At 45.8% G+C, this 14192-nt stretch overlaps 1 protein-coding gene across 1 annotated transcript in view; it reads left to right on the top strand.

Annotated features, from left to right (window-relative positions):
* The first annotated feature begins 330 nt into the window (after positions 1–330).
* efna2a (ephrin-A2a) overlaps positions 331–14192 on the top strand; it is a 34463-nt gene continuing 20601 nt past the window's right edge. The window contains exon 1 of the mRNA XM_076293188.1: positions 331–449. Coding sequence (XP_076149303.1) covers positions 340–449 — 110 coding nt within the window. The 5' untranslated portion in view covers positions 331–339. The remainder of the gene's footprint in view (positions 450–14192) is intronic.

Raw genomic sequence — 14192 nt, 5'->3', positions numbered from 1 at the left:
GACTGTGGATTGATCATGGATTCCTTTACACGGATGCGTCTTTATTTCACCGCAAAGACGCTTTAAAATTATATTAGAAATCCGATAGCGTTACTGAAATGTTGGCACATCTTGATGAGTGGCAAGCAGTATTGTAAGCTAACTAACTAAAATGTACTGTTGCTCTCAAATTGATGTGGCCTTGAATGACCATCAGCCCCGAAGCATTGGCTAATTTTATTCTGTATACATTTACACAATGAGAGATTGTCGGACAGCTATACGTTTAACTTCAAACAGATTATAACTTCAGAAAGAACTGAGGCTCATAATATGGGCAGTCGTGGACGAACTTGTGCTATGGAGTTGGTATTGATTGCCGTTACCTTTTTGTTTTGGGACTCCGTGTGGGCTGACGACAAAATCATTTCAGACAGACATGCGGTCTACTGGAACAGTTCTAACGCCAGGTAAGATCATTAAACTGTTCTCCTAGTAGCCTTCACAGTGGGCCATTATTCCACTTCCCCTCTTAATTTGATCTGATAAAACACTGTCAATTTCACTATAATGTTAGTGAACAGCAGTAGATGAGGTCACTATGCCAGGTAGTAACATGATTACAATCCACCTGTGACGTTAACAAAATGCAATGCGAAGTATTGATGGTCTTGATGGCTGACTTCCTTACACATTAGTTCTTTACTCGTCATCACCTTACTTCTTCAATCTAGGTGGGCCATCATTAAAGGTGGGTTTTGGTTGGTAAAATAAATAAATAAAAGAAACTGGTGTTTTGTTAGAAACAGTGTTCCACGAATTCTCTCACAGATTGTCAGTCATCAATCTAATCAAGTGTTTGTGCTTGAAGATGTGAAGATGTTAATGGTTTCTTTGGTTCTGAACGAGGGCCTACTCCACTGACAACCTCTCCTGGCTGCCATATATAGGACAGCGTTGTAGTGTTTTTTTTCCTAGTGTTGCTTGGTTTAGAGTGTGTTTCATTGACATGGAGAAAGTGCACCAGGGATGTCAGCCTAATGGTTTCTGACAGCCTGCTCCTCAGGTGTAGAACCTAGCTAGATAAATAAACACTGTGAAGGTCCTCTCACGGCTGAATTAGCAAAGTTAAGAGGGGCCCCTCTTGCAGAACATCAGTAGTCTGCTGAGGTTTAAAATATTTAAGAGGCTCAGTGGAAGATTTCGAGAAGGGCGCCCACCAATTACATCCACCTCAACGGAGCATCAGGCCTGAGTCGATTTACTTTTGTTTGCCTCGAGCCAAGAATATTACAGAGGTCTAATCCTAACCCAAAAATGTACATTAATGAATCTCATTTAGTTCTGCTGAGTCTATCAAAATAAGCCAGAGATTAATATAGGTCAAATGTGCAAAGACTGAACATGTAATAGCCTCATGTTTTAATAATGCATTGTTTGCTGCCGTTGGTTTAAGCATACTTGCCTGTGTAAACAGATCTTTGTATTAAATGGATACTAGGGTGCATTTTAGAAAGTCTTTGGCCTTCTTTAAATTATACATTAAGAAAATGTTACTGGGACAACACACAAATTGGAAAATTAGCAACTTTCTGAAGATGCACCTGACACCAAAGTATTTTAGCTCCACAGTGACTCCACAATGTCATTTCATCTACTTCAGAAAACCATACATTCTGCCGTTTGTGGATTGTCTCGGCCAAAGAAAAGCAGAGAATAAACCCAGCCGGTGGGAGATCATCAGCAAATTCGTGCAGGTCGTCACCCCTCTGCTTCTACCTCACTGGCCTAAGATGCCATTAAAGATGAGCTTTTGTAGGGCAGCTCACCTTGAGCATTTTCACTGGCCTGCCTCAATCGGATTTGCTGTCTCCCTCATCCCACCCCACCCTCCAGCAGGGCTGTGGTGCTGAAGGCCAGTATGAAAGCAAGTGGACATCTCCTCTGTGCCAATATGGCTTCCCTCTTGGGGGTCCACATGAAGAAGTAAAAAGAAAGGAGAGAGAGAGAGAGAGAGAAAAGAAAAAGCCCACAAAAAGCTTTGTAACCCAAGAGGATCGGCCATTCTAATCCCACGGTTTATCCATCAAAAGGCCGCTTCTCTCCTCGAAGAGCTTTGAGGTTTCTTTTACAGAACCCTCAGCTCATCATGCTCCTTTCGACGGTGCTCTGTGTGGAGGTGGGAAGGGGCAGAGGGAGGCGGCCAGCAGATTGTGAAGCATTCTATCTCTCTGAAAGGACAGAGAGAGAGAGAGAGAGAAAGATTGAGAGAGTGTGTGCCGGCATGTGAGGAGGTCAGGACGCTCCTTCATGAACACAGACCCTCACATGGCGGCCACAGTCGCGGCTCCCCCGGGCAGCCGAAGTGCTCTCGGAGCGGGCGCCTGGCGGCTGTCCAACCCCGGTCCATAGAGAAGCGGGTCTGACCTGAGCTGAGCTCGGGTTGTCCCGAGAGCCTCGCGCTGCATCCGTGCACCCCGCTCCTCTGCGAGAGCAGGGTTATAAATAACTGAACGATAAGTATTTCTGCCTCATCATACACTGGATGCTGCTAACAGGGGGACTTCATCAGTGGCGGCCGCGTCACATGATGGATGTTGTGTGTGTTGATCGTAAATCAGCGAATGTCACCCCCACCACCACCACCCTTCCCCAGCACTTTACATGCAATTGCACACTTCCCCCTGCAGTCTAATGGCACTGACGATCTGATGACGATGATGTAATGCCTTTGAAATACTTTGGTACTGCATCCTGCCATGAGGGCTCAGACTCCTGGAATGAAGCGGGTGGGGGCGTGGGGGGTGATGGTGGGGAGACCTTCAAACGAACGCGCTCGCCTTTCCAGGCCTGTCATTTGCATTCTGGGGCTCTTCGCTGTCAGGTTTGTGTTTGGAAAAATGAAACCCATTAATCTCCTTGTTCTCTGTGTTTGTCTTCCTCTCCATGGTGAGATAGGAGAACACATATCCCCACTGCGCTCTGTTTGTGTACATATCGGTGTAGCATTAGATCCCCCCCCCCCCCATCCCCCTCTCTGGGAAATGATAGACAGCAGCTCACATGCGCTGTTTACCCACCAAATGACCAGAGAGAGCCCAATGGTGAAGGTTCTTTATATGGGTCATTGCCCATCTTCTGTAACCATACCTATTACACTGAATGAAATGGGCTATTTTGATTCCCTCTTTCTCCTTTTCTATCTCTCTATATATCTGCCTCGCACAGTTTTATGTTTTTTTCTCAGTTTCTTTTTGGGAGATCCCCTGGAGAGAGTGTCTGTCTGAGGCAGCAGCGATAAAAACCCATCACAAGATGAAATACATATTTTCAAAAACTGAGCTTAGAGGCGTGAAGGGAAAGGAAGGAGCACTGGAATTAATGTGGGTGTTCGGAGGTTTGGGACAAAGTTCTGAACCATAGGCTTAATTGAGTCGCTGACCTACGGTGACTTTCACTCGTGACTTTCAGTAGTGGACATAATTTACTGGGCTCTCTGCTCCCAAGGCAGATTATTGCACGGAGAACAATCTCATAACCTGATTGAGCCTCTGAGAAGTATGACCGTTACTCATACAGTTAATTCGGCTGCAGCTCGACATCATTTCCTCTGACGCTTATCAGGGCCATGAGTCGCATATCACTGAAGTCCATTTTTTTTTTATTTAAGTAACTGCTACCTCAATTATTTAGATTAAAAGCCTATATTTTCAGAGAGGCTGGATAACTGTCTGCGGCAAACATAAGCAAAGCAGAGCGTTTCTGCTGCATTCTAATAGGGCTGTCAGTGCTGAGGCATTAGGGGCCAAGCTGAAACCTCAGTAGTTGTCCTTGAATAACAATAACAGTAGTGTTAGTATTAAACAATTCCATTGATCTTTCAAAGGGCAAGTTGTTTACAGGTAACTTGTGTGTCCTACGGTGAAGCTCTCTGACAAGCATAGGTATGTAGATTTGAACCCATCATGCTTACTTCCATCATGCTTTATTTCAGTCAGAAGTAAACATTTTCCTTTGGTTGTGTCGCTGGGCTGGTCTTCCTCCAGCTTGTGCCTTGCAGGGACAGCAGTTCCCTTCAGAATTGTATTTATTTATTTATGTATTTTTCAGCTGTCAGTAGTATCAGAGAGTCGTGTGGGCAGTTTCGGCTACATTTGATCCTGGCCTCCGATAAGACAGCGTGCACCACAGGTATACGGAGCATCTCCTGGGGCCCATGCATCTCTCACCATCGATGAAAAATGATCAAGATGAATGGGTAGCTGAGACCAGGCTTTGGGCTCGGTTCATAGCAGGGCACCTCGCCTGTTAACACCCTCCTGTATACAGTGCTTAGTCTAGTCTGGAGAAAAATACCATCCAGAGAACAGCAGACAAGCAAAAGGCTGTGAGGAAGCCCAGGCAATGAAAGCCATGTGAGAAGTGAGAGGTGATTTGCAGGATAGCGTTCATGCAGAACGGCATGCATTTCGAGGCAGGCATTTCGATCTTTTAAAGCTGTGTGCATAGACCTCTTTTGACTGTGGGCTACAACCGCTTTGAACACTGAACACTCCAGCAGCATGACCAGCCCCCCCCCCCCCCCACACACACACACACAACCCACATGCCATCCCAACTCCCCAAGACATCGTCCATCAGCCTTCGGTCGGCTGCCGTGAAGTCCCATTTCTGTGGCCTGGAGCCCGGACGATATTCCCCATTTCATGAGGGGCTCTTGTGGGGACGGGGGGGGGGGAGGCAGGAGGCAGTCCTCACATCAGCCTGCTCTCACATCAGCCTGCTCTCGCCACTGTTTGCACGCTCCTTACTGCGGCGCCTGGAGTGGCCCTTAATTAACAGTGTTGTCACAGAATAAAACTTCAACAGATTGGATATTGATTCGGCCTCCTTTGTCGGCAACAGGCGGCAACTCCCACACGTCTGTTTTTCTCCCTTTTTTTATTTTTGCCAGAGGCTGTTATTACCAAGCAGCCGATAACCATGGAGGTGCATCCTTCATCGTCGCTGAAGAAATTGCTTATTTATGTTATTGATACATTTAAAGTTGCTGCAATAACTAAACGGGCCACCTTTGTAGCCAGTTAAATGTTTGTTTTGACTGCTGAATAAATTGTCTCTTTAAGAAGTAAATCCAAAAAGACAAGGAAGCCTGTTTAGTCACCTCGGGTGTTTATATCCAGAACCAAGCTTAATCCTCCCTCTAAGGGCGATCCCTTATTTGATCTTCAGGATGGCTGGACGCTGTGATATTGGATATGAGTGCAGAAATTCTCATTTGAAACCAGAATGGACCATGAACGGCAGAAATTATGTGGGATTTGAAACACATTTGCTCAGAGGGAGCGAGAGCCTAACAGCCATGAGGCAAGGCTGAAGAATGTTCTCCCCGTGTTACTATACCCCTTCTAGGTAAATTAAGGTGCAGACCCCCAAAAACCCAACTGAATTTGATTTTTTTTTTAATGAAATTGTTCAGAGGGACCCAACAGTGGCAGGGACAGAGGCGGCCTATTTTGGCTTTGAAGCCTCGGGAAGGTTCTAGATTACTCCATCTCACCCACCGAGACATGTCGCTTGTCTGTCCATTGTAGGTACTGAGTCGTTGCAGGCAAACATGATTTTCAGCCCAACATTAGCAAGCTGCTCTTACCTTTTTACCTTTCCGCCTAAAAAAGGGCCCATTTGAATCGCTCTGGGGCTTAAAGGCTGGTGTGCATAGAAGAAGCCTGAAGACCTTGAAGGTTTTATGTAGAAGCCTTTAATGAATGGGTGCTTTGACTTTGTAGCAATATTTTTTCAGAAATTCTCTGCTCAGTGGGACTGACTTTGCTAACCAAGCTATTTAAGAGGACAAGGCTTAGTGTAGCAACAATGACACTTTCAATGTCCCATCACAAAAAAAACCCAACATGCCCTGACAAGACAAGAGTGCAGATATAATCATTTGTTTTTTCTTTGGCCACCACAATCAATATCTGTCTAAGTTGTCTGGATATGTTAAGGCTGACACAGTTTTATGCTTGAACAAAAAAGGCTGTTAACTTCTGTGAAAACAGTCCTGCAAAGTTTCCCCAACAGCCACTATCTCAGTGGACATGAGAGGCCGCAGATTTCCTGCGGAGGAGCAGATCTTTAGAAGGGAGCGTCTTCCTCGTCCTCTTGGCATCCCTCCGCCTCGCCATGTTCCTGTTTTTAGATTAATGCCAAACTCTCTGAGAAGAATGTCAATGAAGGGAAAAGCCGCATAGAGAAGCAGGACACTGCTGATCTGAGAGGCACAGAGGAATACTGTATGCGCCACTTAAAGAGTGGGGCGGTCTTGTCTTTGTTTGATCAGTCACACTTCAAACAAGCGTCGCTGGCATCGTGGAAATATCCACCAAAGAACCCACTCCTTTCCCTGAAGCGTAGGAATGTGGAAACTGTTGAAATATATGGAGCGAGAAGTGGAGAGAGGGAGAGGGCTGTTAAAGAGAGACTGTTTATGATGAAAAGTGCAAGAGAAGCAGAAAACTGGGCTTGTGCGCCGGTGCTAAAATTGCTCCGTTTTTATTATGCCTGATGCGCTGGTCTGCTGGGAAGAGGCTATGATTTGTTAATGGACACCACAGAGAGGGAAACAAACTCTCCAGCCAGGTGATTTACTGCATCCACGGCATCCTAACCTGTGTGTGTGTGTGTGTGTGCACATCTCTGTGTGTGTGAGCGTTCACGTGCTGGGTCACAGGACACCGATAATGCAGTCACCCCTGAGACAGGTCTTCCCAGTTAAATAGATTAATCAGTGCGAGTGTGTAATGGCCATTAGAGAGTTGCACTCTGGCTGGTTCTCTCGGACCTAGCAGTAATTACTGTAACAGCCAGGCCAGCACACACCTCCCTCACCTCACCTTACCTCACCTGCTTTACAGTACACCCTCTCTCTGTGCACTCTCCTCTGCTCGTGGATTTGGAGGGGTGTTGGGTTTTGGGAGGGTTTCTTTTGCCTCTTCCCCTCCCTGTGCCACAGAGGAAGGGCCCCCAGAGAGCTAATTAATTTGAGATTTGACTCCATTTTGTTGCCTCTCCACAGATAGCTGACCCAATGCTGATGGTTTCAGGCTGAAACTGTCAGAAATACTGTTGAGTGACGGAACAATGACGGCACAGATGGAAATAACTTCATGAACATTCCTATATTCATTTCTAGCTTATATAATTTTTCCTTTTTTTGAATGTTGCTCCTTGCAAACCGAATATTTGAATATTCTGCTCTTGCAAAATGTGAAAATTATGCCGCTGTGGATTTAAAATGCATGTTTTAACGTTACGTATCTGGTGAATTTTTAAACTGAGGTTTGAGTAGGCAGAGCATTCTTAAGTGATATCTGCCTTCTCTGCCTCCCTCTCTGCCTCTCTGAGGAGTCTTGTAGAACACCTTCATAAGATCTTCATGACAAGAAGCACACAGGCTTGACAAAATGCAGAGATCATCAACCTCTCTGTGTGTGCACCCTGACTCTGTATGGAGGTGTTCATCTCCACAGTGGAACTGGCTCCCTGGCTCATTGGCTCTCCCTGTAGTGAGCTGTCCAGATCTGTCTTCTCCAGGATACAATGATGGATGGCCAAGTACAGGAGGAGATATTGGGAAATGGGATATTGAAGGAAATGCTGTACTAAGGTTATCATTAGCACATTATGAAACGCTCTTTGCTGCAGCCAGGGCATGATGAGGCTGGATGATCAATTCAATATTGCAAATGTTGATGACTGGACACTTTTTGTCCTCCCCTGATGCCTGGACATGCGGCCAGTCAGAGCAGGTGCTGTTTGCATTATGAGGCTGCGGTACCTGCAGGGCTCACACAAACACTACTGATGTTGGTGTGCCATGCATGCAGACTGTAGCCGCTAAACCAAACAGTCTGGAAATGTAATGATTTTGATAGGCCTGTTGAAGATAGTTGTCTGGCAGTGCAGAGATTAGGCTATTTTCTGTAACCGCGCTGGCTGGATTGTGTGCCATAGGCTTTGCGAAGGTGTGTGTTTGTGTTTGTTATTTGTTTTGTGTTTACCTTTGTTGCTGTACTGCGCTTTGAGCGGAACTCGGAATAAGTGGCGTAAATGGCAGAAAATCTTTGTCAGCAGTAGATTTTTTTTGTTCTTGTTTCTTTAATTTACTTGTCAAAAATACTTTCACTCGTCAACCCCTACCTCTGCTTACTGCACCACCTCCTACCCTCTCTGTTTCTTTGTTTTTCGTCTACCTTTCTTTCTCTCTTTCTCCCTCTGCCTCGCTCTCGCTCGCTGCAGTTCTGAGCTGCCATGTCCCTCCCTGCTCACGTTGTGAGACTCTCACAGAGCTTTGTGTAATTCTGAAAGACAGGCCTGTATAAATAATTCATTGGCCCGCGCTCGCCTTATTTCTGCATGTGGTACAAGTGTTCGCACCAGACTGCAGGGGAGGGTATTGGGGAAATCGCAAGGAGGCTACAAAGCAAAGCAGGAACAGGCTCAGCAGATGTATGTGTGTGTAGTTGTGCATGTGTGTGTGTGTGTGTCTACTGTGTGTACTGTGTGTGTGTGTGTGTGTGTGTGTGTGTGTGTGTGTGTGTGCGCCCGCCAATGTGTGTATGTTTGTGACTGCCAGGGTTCCTGTTTTAATGAACCTTCACTGCTGCATAACTTTATTCCCAGTAATTCGGAATGCATATTATTAAAGCCTGAAAGACTATCACCCAACTGTTACTGAAGAAGTGACTACACACTTTGATTTCTGTCAATCACGGGCTTGCTGCCTCAAGCACATGATGGGAGCTATGTGAATGGATAAAATAAAGCGTTTCTACAGAACCCACCCACCCCCCCATGCCATCAAATACATTATCATCAACAGATGTTTACAGCTGCTCTGTCATTCTGTTTGGGTTGTGGTGGAAGATGGCTGGCTCCCTCAGGGCCCAGTAATGCCATCATAGATCATGTGCACGCTCACTGCTGGATGTGCTAAATATTTTCCCTTCTTCCTCCTCCTCTACCACCCCACCCCCCACGCACCACTCAAAGAAAACCAGAGAAAAGTTTCTGCTTTTGGCCATAAAAAGTTAACACACATATTGTGAATCTTTGTCTTTAAGAGCAGAGACTCTCTCGCTCTCTCTCTCTCTCTCTCTCTCTCTCCCAGCCTCTCACTCACTTGCTCAGATGTCGACTGAAATGGCCTCCACCTTTGCGGCGCGCTCAACCAGAAGCGGCTGGTCCCCAGTGGCCGCATGGCAGGAGGCAGAAGAGGAGAGGGTCCAATCTCTCTCTCTCTCTCTCTCTCTCTCTCTTTCTTTCTTCCTCTCTCTCTCTCTCTTTCTCTCTTCCTCTCTCTCTCTTTCTTCCTCTCTCTCTCTAATGGACTGGGCGGTCACACGTAGCGCTCAGAGCTCCTGTCGAGGCCTGGCCCGTGTGCAAATGGGAAGGAAAGGATTTTACACAGCAAGTTTGTTGTCTGCGAGTTTGATATCTAGTTTATTTTTAATGTGGATCTTGTTTCTGGTGAACAGGCAGAAACGTCAGATTTTTTTTTTTTTTTAAAGGTTGTTTGTGCTCCCACCTCTCTTGCCCGTGCCGATCCTGCAGCGGCATCAGTAGTGGTGTCGTTTTTTGCCATCCATCCGATTCGGTAGTTCTGCTAATGTGTGGGGTTTTAGATTGCAATGGACATTCCTCTCCGAGGGCATTATCTGCCATCTGCACGTGCTAGCCCCATGCATTGCTCCCCTCGCAGTGGCAGAGTGGCGGTGTAATATAATCCTGCTGATACAATAGGGCTCGTCATGTCTGACTGTGTTCCGTTACAAAGGAACATTGTATACTTTGTATGTGGTTAAAGCTTGGAAATTGTATCAGTATAGCAGCGAAGCTCACTGGCCTGTATAGAGTTTATCTTTTGAGTATAAAAATGGAACTATGACATTTTGAAATGAAATGTAGTGAATGTTGCTTGGTTACTGTGTCTGCCTACTGCTGCACTGGAAACATAGTGTCTGAGCACTGTAGAGCACAGTGGAGGTCCACAGCAATGTAGCGTTAAGGTTGAAGGATTAGCTGTGATTAGCTCCTACGAAAAGGTTGATTGTTGAGGTCAACTTGCTGAAGGATGGGCAGGAATTGCACATCCTTAGATCACCATTCTCAACACGTTTCCCCCCCCCCTCCAGTTAAAGCTTTGGTCAAAAATGTAGGCAAATGTCGGTGTGGATACAGAGAAATCAGACTAATCCTGTAACAGTATGCAACACTCGAGAGTGGCATTTTTTGTATGGACAACTGAGTGATCAGGTAAACCACAGGAGTTTATCACCCACTAGATTTTAGAACTACCTGCCCTCCCTGACCTTACACATTGAGATTTCTTGTGTTGTCATTAGACTCTTACTGCTTCAGTAGAGTTTTATGTGTAATCTAAAGAGTCAGGCTTCCCTGAGGGCCTCACTATGGTTCTGGTAGCGTGGTAGTAGCAGCAGGAGCCTGCTCAGTCCTCAGGACTAACAATTCATTATTAAGTCTCCGGTATCATACATATTTTAACATCAAGAACATTAATACCAAAGTGATCAACACACAGCAATGAAGCTCCTTCCCATCCTAGTGATATTTTGCAGAGGCGTTCACGGAGCACAAGCCCATTTCCATTCAACAGAAGCTTTTGTGCTTTGATAAGGAGCAGAGAGAGCGAGACATGGGTTAGTGCGTGGGCCTGGAGGTGACGGGCTGTGATGTGTTGCTGGAGATTTCACATCCTCTGTGGACTCTTGCAGTGAGCGCTCAGCCCGTTTGTCTCATTTCCTTTTGATTACCATGCCAGTCCACGGCAAAACCCCTGGAGTCCGTTGGTTAGTGTGTGTGTGTGTGTGTGGGTTAGAGTGTGTGTGTGTGTGCGTGTGGGGGTTAGAGTGTGTGTGTGTGTGTGTGTGGGTTAGAGTGTGTGGGTCAGAGTGTGTGGGTTAGAGTGAGTGTGTGTGTTTGTACTGAAGTGTGGTGGTATCCTAGGCCATAGCTGCAGCATGTATCATTTATCCACAGCCTGCATGTCTGCTTAAGAATGCTGAGGCTATTAAATGGTGTGCGGTTCTATTTTTATTGTATGTTTCCACTGTACCCATGGCTTCGTGGAGGCATGTTCACTCTGTGTCGCCTCCCTTGCCTGCTTCTCAATGCAACTTTAATATTAAAAACGAGTGTTTAGGCCTGGCTGCCAACAGGGTGTGTTGTCATGACATCCTCTCCACAGGCGACTGGTTGGAACACAGTGCAAGCCGGCGAGATTCACAAGACACTGTCATTAGAACACAGCCCACTTGTCATTTATCTTTTCTTAGCCCCTCATTACATTTTTTTTTCTTCTCTAAGTCCTCATATTTATGCATATTACACCGGTAATGCGGACGCTGTTGATTCATTTGCAGTTCATTTCTATTTGGTTTTAGTTTTCTTCCTTTCTTTGTTTACTTTCTTATCTTTCTTAACAAGCCCAGTCTGTTCTCTGGAAGTTACAAAGTAAGAAAATAAAGCCCTACTCTTTGGCTCGGAGAAAAAGAAAGTTTGAAACTTGAGCGTGTGCAGCGGGTGTTGTCCAGCAGCGCGTGCCGGCCTCCCTCCCCAGTGGAGGAGAGAGCCTTCCAGGGTGAAGGATCATGATTGATGAGACTCTAGGGTGCTCTCACTAACAAGGTGTGAGAGGGCTAACTGTTGTGAGCACTATGTCGTAGTGAAGGGTGTGAAGACTTTGTGTGTGTGTGTGTGTGTGTGTGTGTGTGTGTGGAGTAGGAGTGTGTTTGGGGTAGCTCCCTCTGAGCAAAATCAATCCATCGCCATTCCTCAGGCGAAATAAGTATCGACTTTGAAGAATTAAGTGAAAGCGCTCAAGTCAGCAAATTACAGCAATCAGGAATGGTCAAGTGGAATGGGAGCAGTTGTGGGCCTCCACTGATGTGCCTGGGCAGGACATCCCTCCACCCTGGTAGCTCAATGGACACCGCTTAATCCATTTTTGTAATAACAAGCTTATCCCATTTAGTTTTGTTACACATCTTCCTATCATCACAAATTAAGGATGATGGCATAGCCAATGTTAGCATTTCCGATCTTCTATCAGCATTTATCCTTAGCGTCTATCAAAACATGCAACACATTTTGGAGATTAGCAGCAGCATCAGACTTATTTGGCTTTCTTATCTTTTCATAAACTAATAATCTGGCATCTGCAGGAGAAGAGAGAGACTGCACTGACAGCAGAGGTGGATTTCATGCTTTTGAAATGTGTTGCATTTGTCCGACTGAAAGTTGTAATGAGGTTTTTCAATCAATATCAATGAAGCCGGGGGTGGAAGTGAAATGAGGATGGACAGGGCAGATTTACCCTCATTCTTCTACCCTCTTAGGCTCATTCAGTGGTGCAATCATCTTGGCAGGGGGAGAATCATCTTTCTGTCACTTCCCATCAAATCCCTGGCAGACCAGACTGCAGGCCAGACCAACGTCTAGAGTCTTGATAGCAGGGAACATCACACAATGTTCTTTTTTTTGCTTAATTGATTCTGTTTGAGGTGTTACGCCTATCAGGCAGAGGTGTATTTGACTAAAACATGTCGACACTTGAAGGTGGATTTTTTAAAAGAGATGAAATTATGATTATCAAAAGCAGCTGTGGTCCAAGAAGAGGAAAAGAAAGGTAGTTTGAGAAAGCCAGCCACTTCTTTCTCACTGCAAACTCTCCAGCTAAAGTGCTGACCAAGTGGTACAATACTACTAAGCTACTTTTTTCATTCTCAATGAAAACAGAAACTCTGATCGATTACTGAAACACCCGTGAATTATTGACCAAAAAAATCCATCATGCATTCTCTTGACCCAGATGGTAAGGAGAGGTCTGATAAGTTGTTTTGACATGTTTTTAAAAAATACACAGGGATCCTTGGAGAACAAAGGCCTGTATGGTGAATACACACACACACACACACACACACACACACACACACACACACACCCTTAGTGAGAAAAAGGGAGAGAGGGGAGTGAGAGGGGGTTGCAGCAGGCGCGTGGAGGGGTTCAGAGAGCATGGGGAGATTGCCTGGCCCTGCATTGTCTGAGAGGTATATTCATGGCTGCTTAGAGGGGGGAGGGGGGGAGGAGGATTTGGGGGTAGAGCAGGCTCGCTGCTGTGCCAAATGGAGGGTCATGGCTCTGACAGGGATAGCTTCCCCTCTCTGGGTCGACCCCCATTTCCCTTGGCAGCGTCTCCAGGCTCAGGGTCGGGGGGTGGGGACAGGCAGCCCGAGCTGAGGGGCACAGTCCTCCACGGTGGGTTAAGGCCTAGCAACACAAGAGAGGAGGAGATGGGATGGGTGTCTGGAATCTGTCGGACATCTGCTCATATGCTATAGTAACATTTTCTGCCCTCATAATTTTTGCTTGATCATCTTAGAGGGACTTTGATGGATGAGAGGGGAGCTGAAGTCTTTTTTTCTACTGAGGAAGAGAGTAGTGTGTGTGTGTGTGTGGTGGTTTTTTCCATGTTTTTGTCTACCCTCATTGACTCCCTGCTGTGCGTGGACTTCCACCAAATCTCCGAGTCTTTCATGGAGGAGAGTGGAGTGGGCCAGAGAGAAGTGTTTCTCTCTTGCATGCCTTTCAGTCCGCTTAATTGGGAGAGACAGACGGAGCAGGAGCACTTTGGATCGAGGACGTTCCCTGGTTCTTAAGGTCTCAGATAATGTGGAGGAACAGAAGTGTTTTTTTTTTTTTTGTTTTTTTTTTTGCAGCAGGCTCCTTAGATGCCCTTGGTAGTGATTAAACTGCTTTTCTAGGAGTCCTCTCATTTATAAGAATCAGTAGAAAAGAGAGTCCTCTTATGTTGAATTCATGGACAATATTTGGAGTCACGTTTGTTTTTTATGAGACATCCACTCGCTGAGCCGTACTTCTCAATTGTGTAGAGCTAGGTAGTCACATGACTATGGATATGGAGAATTGCTCAGGACCATCATTGTCACTGGAAATGGGATTTTGCAAAGCGGCAGCAAAAAAATCTTAATTACACATGATGATGATCAATTATTTATTTTTCTCCGTAGGATATGTGTAGGCATGGTTGTTTGGAGAGGCCCATGTTTGTATACTGAGAGCTGAAGCACTATTTTCAGATCACGGTGGCCAAACACATTAGTATTTGAATATAT

This window comes from Alosa pseudoharengus, unplaced genomic scaffold (genome assembly GCF_046254945.1).
Source record: "Alosa pseudoharengus isolate Yale_2024_CS ecotype anadromous, Long Island Sound unplaced genomic scaffold, YU_APseudo_1.1 YU_APseudo_1.1_scf_2, whole genome shotgun sequence".
Lineage (NCBI taxonomy): Eukaryota > Metazoa > Chordata > Actinopteri > Clupeiformes > Clupeidae > Alosa > Alosa pseudoharengus.
This window is presented reverse-complemented; position numbering and strand designations above follow the sequence as displayed.